The sequence below is a fragment of the Mandrillus leucophaeus genome, unplaced genomic scaffold (genome assembly GCF_000951045.1).
Source record: "Mandrillus leucophaeus isolate KB7577 unplaced genomic scaffold, Mleu.le_1.0 Scaffold520, whole genome shotgun sequence".
In the NCBI taxonomy this organism is placed as follows: domain Eukaryota; kingdom Metazoa; phylum Chordata; class Mammalia; order Primates; family Cercopithecidae; genus Mandrillus; species Mandrillus leucophaeus.
This window is the reverse complement of record NW_012105587.1, coordinates 19026-28339: the sequence shown is the minus strand read 5'-3', so window position 1 is coordinate 28339 and position 9314 is coordinate 19026. Positions and strand designations below refer to the sequence as shown.

General features: G+C 42.8%; 1 protein-coding gene across 3 annotated transcripts in view; it reads left to right on the top strand.

Annotated features, from left to right (window-relative positions):
• Positions 1-9314, top strand: part of CLDN10 (claudin 10) — a 152550-nt gene that overhangs the window by 126742 nt on the left and 16494 nt on the right. For 2 of the 3 annotated variants that reach the window (XM_011996646.1, XM_011996645.1), the window contains exons 2-3: positions 7450-7611; positions 7700-7781. In XM_011996646.1, coding sequence (XP_011852036.1) covers positions 7450-7611; positions 7700-7781 — 244 coding nt within the window. Of the gene's footprint in view, positions 1-6; positions 285-7449; positions 7612-7699; positions 7782-9314 lie in introns of those variants that run through there. The other variant, XM_011996644.1, reaches the window with a different exon arrangement.

The window sequence follows — 9314 nt, the reverse complement described above, 5'->3', positions numbered from 1 at the left end:
TGGGAGTGCGGGGGTCGCGGCGCAGAGTGGGAGCGCGCGAGCGAGCAGGGCTGCAGCGGGCGGCATGGCTAGCACGGCTTCGGAGATCATCGCCTTCATGGTCTCCATCTCGGGCTGGGTACTGGTGTCCTCCACGTTGCCCACCGACTACTGGAAGGTGTCTACCATTGACGGCACGGTCATCACCACCGCCACCTATTGGGCCAACCTGTGGAAGGCGTGCGTTACCGACTCCACGGGCGTCTCCAACTGCAAGGACTTCCCTTCCATGCTGGCGCTGGACGGTCTGCATCCCCGCGGCCCCCGCCCTCGGCCCTCCCTCCTCGATGGCCAGCCCGCTGGGCGCCCTCTGGTCCCCAATACTCCCAGTGGGACCCCCGGACTGGACTCCTCTGAGGCCCGACCCGTCTCTCTCCACAGGGCCTCAGGGAGCCGGGGACGGTCCCTGGTGCCCGTCCTCTCCTGACGGCTATCTCGCGGGGCGCCTGTTCGAGCCCGGGACCCCGGGAGGGGGGACACGCAGACAGGCCCCGGTTGGTGACTCCCGGGCGTCGGGGGATGGGGGAGCTTTGCCGTCCTGAGAGTCGAGGACGCGGCTGCCCCTCCACCCCCCATATCTTGGGGACTGCTGGGACCCACAGTTCATGCTGCAGGGACTTGTCTCCTCCACCTCCCCTACGTTCCCCGAAGGCTGGGTTCTAATGAAAACGGTGTCATTGCAAGCCAAATCCGCTTGTCCTGCCCTCCCTTGAGCCATTTCGTTGGTTCTTTTAAAAGTAGGCGGGGGTGGGGGGTGCGAGGTTGGAAGGGGGAAAACATATTGCAGGGTTTGTTGTTGTTTCCGTTTAAAGAGCTTCTACAAACTTGTCCGCCGAGGCAGCACTGCAAACACTTCCTCCGAGTTTTAGGAAAATAATAGCCCTTGCGGTGCCGCAATGAGTCGGCAGTGGGTAGGGAATCTTGGGCGGTGCGAGCGTGGCGCCCGGGAGCTGACCAGTTCTGCATCCGAGTCCCCGGTGCCTGTTGCTGTTCTGGGTTATTCCTTTGTAGAGGTTCACCTGCGTCGCTCCGGTTAGGCCTTATGCTGGTAGCAGCTGGTGGATATTCACACAGAACTCTGGCTCTGTTGCGTTTCAAGACAACAGCCGATGTCAGCCCGGTCCCAGTGATTGCCCAAGTTCTAGGCTCTTTGCTTCCAGGATTTTACAGCAAACGGATCCCGGCAGAAACTTGAGGAGTTATTTACATTACGTATTTCTAGATTTCAGGTGTTTCTTTTTCTTTTATTACCGCACTTGCAGTTTTTGTTTACACAGCTGTGTAAATGAAAGAAAATAATTGATTCCTCTAAGATGGGGTTTGCCACGAAAAGCAAACTGTTGCTCAACGTGGTATTTGATGGAACACTCCGTATAAGGAATACGCATCTAGTTTTAGAAGGGTGGCGCCCGGGTCCGTGTCCTGTTGGGTAAAATAAGCAGCCAGAACAGTGTTTATTCCGCCAGCATTACCGGTGAGTTTTCTGTGGTTTGTAGAGCACGCATCCAGGTAGATGAACAGGCATTCTCTTGTTTCTGTGGTTTATAGTCAGCAATATGTTACTGTCCTCTGAACACTCTTCTGTTGTAATACTCTTCCATTGTTCCCTGAGATAGTGCCAGATAGGTATGCTTCCTTCTGTAGGACAGCCGGGGGACAAAGGAGAGAAGGAAATAAATGCTCTATGAATATTATTAAGTGCAGAATAATCAAGTTTTCTCTTACATGTCTGCAGTGAGAGTGGAGGTGGTACCAGACCTGTTTGGGGGCAGATCAGGGAGTGAAGAGGAAGTAGGAATAGTTGTCCTGGTTAGCTGGGAGGAGAGCAGAGAGGAGTGACATTCATATGCCATCCAACTTGCAAAATGGTCTTCCTGTGTGCTCATGTGACTAAAAAATGACTTTTAAAAACATAAATGGCATGACACTACCTACTATTGTACAACACTTTAAAATTAATATATTTTTCCAAGTCAGTAGTTAATAGAAGTGACTCTGTGTAACCAATGTATGGTATATTCATTAGACTGCATAAAATGGCTTAGTTAACCATGGATCCATTGTAGGCATTGGACCTTTTCCAACTTTTCTTTGTTGGTGGTGCTTTACTGAAAATCTTTATATTCACCTCTTTGTATGTGTGTGTATTTCTGTAGACTCCATTCCACTGAGAAATGGTTTTGTAAGAGCAGTAGAATACATGTGCATTTTAATATTCAGTTCATACTGTCAAATTACTTTCCACTGACAGTGTATGAAAGTACCTGTTTCTCCACATTCTCACCACTCTGTTAATCCAGTTTTTGTTGTCGGTTTTTTTTTGTTGTTGTTGTTTGTTTGTTTGTTTGAGATGGAGTTTTGCTCTTGTTGCCTAGGCTGGAGTGCAATGGCACAATCTCAGCTGACTGCAACCTCTACCTCCCAGGTGCAAGTAATTCTCCTGTCTCAGCCTCCCAACTAGCTGGGATTACAGGCATGTGCCACCATGCCTGGCTAATTTTTTTTTGTATTTAGTAGAGACAGGGTTTCACCATGTTAGGCTGATCACGAACTCCTGACCTCAGGTCGTCCACCCTCCTTGGCCTCCCAAAGTGCTGGGATTACAGGTGTGTGCCATTACGCGTGGCCATCTTGTTATCACTTTAGTTGGAATTTCCCTTATTGCCATGGTCAAAATTACGGGTTATAAAAATGGTCAAAACCCATCTTATTATATATTTACTGATCATTTGTTTTTTTCTCTTTTGTGAATTGGCGTCCATATCTTAGGCCCATGGTTCTGTTGTTTCTTTGTGGTTTTGATGATTTGTTCAGTCCTTGATTTGTGATGCAGGTTGCAATTTCACACCATTGTTTGTCTTTTAAATTTGTGGTGCCTTTTCTCATACAGGACTTTGAAATTTGTAATAGAATCATATGTATCAGCCTGTTTTTTGATGACTTTGCCATCTGTGGCTTAAGAGGGCATTTCTTACCGCAAAACAAACTTACTTTTCTGCATCTCTCAGAATAACATTTTGGAGGGTTAAATCACGCAACTGTGCTTTCCTGTGGAGGGGAGTTGATTCCCCCACCTGCAAGTGGAGGCTTCCAGGGTAGGGCCCCTCTGTTCGTCCTCTCTACCTTGCATTTCCAGGGCAGCTGTATCTGGTGGGTGCTGGTCCTGACATTGCCTTTGGAGAAAGTTGCCATGGTGACCTGAGTAGAACAGCCCTGCCCTTAAACCCAGGCATGAGCTCTAGATTGGGAAGACGATCCAGGAAGGGAGAGAGAAGGCTCGTGACTCTTGCCTATCTTGTGTTAGGTGGAAGAACTCTTGGAGTCAAATGATGAGGTCATTATTCTGAATTCCTTTTTTTTTTTGAGACAAAGTTTCACTCTGTCCCCTATGACAGAGTGCTATGCCATGATCTCTGCTCACTGCAACTTCCGCCTCCCGGGTTCAAGTGATTCTCCTGCCTCAGCCTCCTGAGTAGCTGGGATTACGGGCATCCACTGCCACACCTGGCTGATTTTTGTATTTTTAGTAGAGACAGTGTTTCACCATGTTGGCCAGGCTGGTCGTGAACTCCTGACCTCAAGTGATCTGCCCGACTCTGCCTCTCAAAATGCTGGGATTACAGGCGTGAGCCACACGCCCAGCCCTAAATTTCTTATATAAAGAAATCTCTGATTCCCCTTCCCTAGGGGTATCATTGCCACTTATTTTCCTTATAAGGAAAATGAGGCCTAGCAAAGCTATATGTCTAGATTTAATGTTATGCCATGTTAAGAACCCAGCTCTAATTTCTGCTTTGAATCCATTGTAGTATTATAATATGAAGGGATGCTTTGATGACTTTCATACTACTCAGCAGACACCCATATTATTCATCCCGTGAAGGAGGTGCTGCTATCCCTGTTTTACAGATGAGAGAACTGAGCCTCAGACAGATTAGGTCCTATAACCAAGGGCATACCTCGGGTAAACAGAAGCACGGCCCTCCTCATACCACTGTTCTCTCAAAGAATTTGCAGAAGTACACAAAGCTACCAGGAAAATAAAAGCACATTCTTTTTTTCCCCCCTAAAAAAAAAAAAAAAAAAAATGCATCAACTAGCACAGGTGCTATTAGCAAACTGTCTCCATCAAGTGAATGTTTTCGTTTTTTGCTGATTTGCAATTGAAAATAAAGTACACATAATTTGGAAAACACTTAACTTTTAAGGAACACCTTGAAGGTTTCCTCCAACAGAGTTCATTAATTTAAAGTTGCTGTATTTTACTATTTGAAAATTTCACAGTTGAATGAGCTTGTGATTTCTGTTTATTGTTAACCCATACTCCTTTCAAAGTACCACTTGAACTTCAGCTGAGAATAATTTTCAGCCAGTTTGTTTTTAGTGGATGCCATCTATTTTTGCTAGTGGGAATGCTTGCTATTTCTTCCCGGAGAACTAACTATAAATTATACTTCAGAGAACTTCTAAATAAATATGTTCATGCCTCAGCACCTTAATGTGTTAATTAGCTATTAACAGTGTCAGTAAATTAGACCTGTCAAAAATAATGGCCTCCTTGACTAGGTTTTTACTACCACTTCTCCTGCTGGTGTTACTTGTAAGTTTTGCCCTCAGGAACGGTTAAAAAGCAAGGCTGTAGAGGTCTGCTTTGCAAAAGATGAACTCTGAAAGGGTTTGTTGGAATCATCTTGGCTCTGATCTGTGGGTGCTGTAAGGACTGGTAGCCTTAGAACATGGAGAATTTACAAATCTCAGGCTTACGAGCAACTCCATTACATTTATGGTTGGCAGGGGAGTTTATCTCCAGCTCTTTGCTCTCCATTTCAGAAAATCTGGCCAATGATTGTCCTTGTAAATTGCCTTCTTTGTGCATGCGCAAAATTAGCAAGTTATTGCTACTGTTCATGCTGGAGAAAGGTACCTCGCTTTCCAAATCCAGGTTCTGGTTGGCACAAAAGAAGGACCTGACCAGATCAGAATCTGCACTGCCCACTTCTCCTCTCATGCTTGTGTCAAGAGACCAAAGCGGGTCCTGCTGCCAATACCAGGGCTGAGACAGGGCATCTCAGAGTGAGAAACTTGGGACAAATGTTATGAGTGGTGATTACATAAAGTTTAAAGACTACTGTTATTTTCCCTGTGGTATTAAGAATCAAATTGGTTGGCCTGGGATTCTACCCACTGTTTATCATCTGGGAAATGCATTCCGCGTTCTCAATGACCAGACTGTCGAATTTAACCTTTGGTAAATTCCTGACAACTTGCACTTTCTGTTAACAAAGCATGGAAGATAACTAAAGGAAATGCAAATTAGGGTATGTGCTAATGTTTCCTGGGAGTATATATAAATAGATGAGTCCCCCATTTTTTGTGTATTTAATGACTGCAGTCAGAGTCAGTTATAAAACCTCAAAACCAGAGATTAAAATGAATTTCACAAAAAGAGTGAAACCACACTGTCCGAGTAGCCCTGGTGGCAAGCGATGAACCAGTCTGGGTTGTCCTCGTAGGCTCTCTTGAATCTTGTAAGGGACTGACAGGCTTCCCCTCTCTGTCTTGCCTCTACCTGCTGTCTGGGCTCTGGCTGGGGAACTTGAGGACTGAAGTTTAAAACAGAGCTGGTGCAGCATTTGGCAGTGGAGACCCAAATAGCCCTGCGGCACAATGTGTGCTGTGAAAGAAGCCTTCATTATCCTGTTTTCCTAAAAATAAGTTTGTTTTGCTGTTTTTGATAGCCGCGGTGTTAGTGAAATTGTTTTTTGTATGGAAATAGTTCACACTACACAATAGAAGGTGACTGTCCTTGCAGTCTGCATCTGTGGCAGTCTAAAGTGTTTACAATTAAGTAGAGCAGCTCTTAAAAAACGGGTCCAAGGAATAGGATTAAAACTTCAATTTCATTCTTTTCCAAAGAAACAGACTGGGGCCAGGTGCGGTGGCTCATGCCTCTAATCCCAGCATTTTGGGAGGCTGAGGCAAGAGGATCACTTGAAGCCAGGAATTTGAGACTAATCTGGGCATTATAGCGAGACCCTGTCTCTAGAAAAAAAATTAAAAATTAGCCACAGGTGGTGGCAAGCGCCTATGGTTTCAGCTACTCAGAAGGCTAAGGCAGGAGGATCTCTTGAACCCAGGAATTGGAGGCTGCAGTGAGCTATGATGATGCCACTGCACTCCAGCCTGGGTGACAAAAGTGAGATCTTGTCTTAAAAAAAAAAAAGAAAAGAAAAAGAAGAAACTGAACTGGAGGCCACTAGTATGTACTCCCTAAATTCATGATTATCGTGATCTTGGAATTATTATTTATTGTGGCTTTGCTTGAACACCAATAATAAATGACTCGTCATATATTGGCACATGAGAGGTTTTTTCCAGTTAAAAAGTTTAATTCCACATGTAAATCTGATGTAGGTATATATGTTCATTTGCTTAGCAAATATTTACTTACACCCAGTATGTGCTACTATCACTATTTTAGATTGAAATATGGCATTGTTTCAGGCTGAAATGAAAATGACTTATGTGGTAAAAGCTTATTAGTTTAAACCCTGTTAATGTGAAAACCTGGACAAAAGCCACACTAAAGTTTACCCTGTACCGTGGCTGTGCAAATAAAAATACGTGACTAAGAAAAAGAATAACACAGGAAGGATGAACAAACGAACTCACAGAACATACTTTTTAGGGTACTTTAAAGGCATTCATTTATAGGAGAACAGTTGACTTAATCACTATAAATGACTCTTCTACAAAATAGTGCTTTTAAAAACCCAGTTTTATTATATATGCCCTGAAAATAATAGTACTTCACTAAATTCCCTTAGACCCCCCCCTCCATGGTTCATGATGATATTCCAGTTAGTCTCCTATTAATAACCTTCCACTAATATTGGAAGGTTTGACCCTTTGGAGCTCTTTCTGCTGCCCAGTTATAAATCTTATCATTTGATAATGTCAAAACCATTAAAACACATTTTTAAGGTCCAATGAGCGGAGGAGATACAGAGTTGTGATGGTGGCAGATGATGTTTTTTCACAGTACAGGGCAATGTTATATGGAACTTGTAGTCTGATGTGGGATGGAGTCCATGTCTGCTACTTTCTAACTCACCTCTGGTAAGTCACATAACCTTTGTGTGCCTCAGTTTCCTCATCAGTGCATATGGAAATAACACTCAGAGATCTGTCCTGAGGATTCCGCATAAACCGCACTTCACAGTGTGTGACCTAGAATAGGCACTCCCTGTAGATTAACTTGCTTTCCTTTCTTGCTTGTCTTGCCACATGTTTTCACCATTACAGTTATCTTTTTGGAAAACAAACATCCAGAATGACAATGTAAAATGAGGATTTCTCCCTGGACAGCCACATGCTTTATGTAACGTAAATGACCTACTCTAATTGCAGGTTATATCCAGGCATGTAGAGGACTTATGATCGCTGCTGTCAGCCTGGGCTTCTTTGGTTCCATATTTGCACTCTTTGGCATGAAGTGTACCAAAGTCGGAGGCTCCGATAAAGCCAAAGCTAAAATTGCTTGTTTGGCTGGGATTGTCTTCATACTGTCAGGTAAATAGTAACTTTCTTCCAAGCATGGTAATTGATGATGTGAATGAAATCACACTAACCATAGTGCTTTCCCTCTGATACTTGTTAGGGCTGTGCTCCATGACCGGCTGTTCCCTATATGCAAACAAAATCACGACGGAATTCTTTGATCCTCTCTTTGTTGAGCAAAAGTAAGTACTCCTCTCCGTCTGTTTCCAGCTCACAGGAAATGTATATAAATTAATATTCTCAACCAAGAGACATGAATTTCCTACATGACTTTTGAAAGTAAGACATACTGATAAATGGTAACCGATGACATCATTCAAGGTTAATTGTGTTATATGCCACATACACAAAACATACATTTAATTACTTTGCTAGTGTTGCAGTGTCTTGTCTCTAAACAGTTCAAGGCATCAAATTTAGAACTATAAACTTCATCGTCGGCTGTACATCATGAAACTGAGGTCAAGTAGAGGAAAAGTGAAAGGTGTCAGATGGGGAGGAAAGAATGATGCGGCGTGCGAATAGAAAATTAAAACTTGTCTCGATTGCTGTCCACTCAAAATGATATTTGCCAGAAGATAGTTTCTGGGTCTTTTAAATTTGCTGTATTAACTACTGTCTTAACAAGCTCCACCTAATAAGCCTTTATAAAGAAACTGTACATGATGCGAGGTTTTTGAAAAATGTTGTAGGAGCACGGCACCTTTACCCAAATGTGGTTGGTTGGTCTTGCAGATGAATGCTTTGGAATTAACAGATCAGTTTGCTTGTTGGTGTTGTTTTTAAACTGTGGGCTATTGCTTTTTATAGTTTCCCTAAGCTTATTTCTTTGGATTGGGAAAACCCCAGGGATACCAAATCAGAATTAATATATTAAATATTTTGTCTTGCCTAAGAGTATATCTCACATCCCTCTTTAGAAAGCCTCACATATATATATGTGTGTGTGTATTGCTATCAATGAGGCTGGTAATTTTATTTTAGACTTCAGGTCAAATTTTATAGAATTTTTAAGGAGTATATTACTGAAATAGCTGGTCAGCTGGGCTTTACTTTTTTTCTAGTGGTTTTAGGAATCTTCAGGAAATTGATTTTCTAGTTCTGTCTTAAGTGTATCTTATGCATAAATAGTAAATGCTTATATCATGAAATATAATGAAAATAATAGCTAGTGCCTGTTGAGTCTCCACCAGGAGCCAAGCAGAGCACTGCAAATATTATTTTATTATGTTATTTTATTTTATTCTTAAAACAACCTTATAACCTTATTAAATAGGTCCTCTTGGCACTCTTTCTTTAAATTGAGGAAAGAGGCCAAGTAATGTGTTCAAGGGAACTTGGATCAAACTAATAGGCTGATTGAACTGTGATTCAAACCAGGCAGTTGAACTTCAGAACACTGGCTCCTAAAATGCATGATTTATAATATCTACTATTTTGTAATTTTTGTGACAATATTCTATATATACTGTTCATCAACTTTCATTCTTTTTTTTTTTTAAAAAGAGATAGGGCCTCTTTCTGTCACTCAGGCTGGAGTGCAGTGGTGTGATCATAGTTCACTGCAGCCTTGCACTCCTGCGCTCAAGTGATCCTCCCACCTCGGCCTCCCGAGTAGCTGGGACATGTGTGTGCCACCACAACTGGAAACTTTTTTTTTTTTTTTTTTTTTTTTGAGATGGAGTTATTGCTGTTGTTGCCCAAGCTGGAGTGCA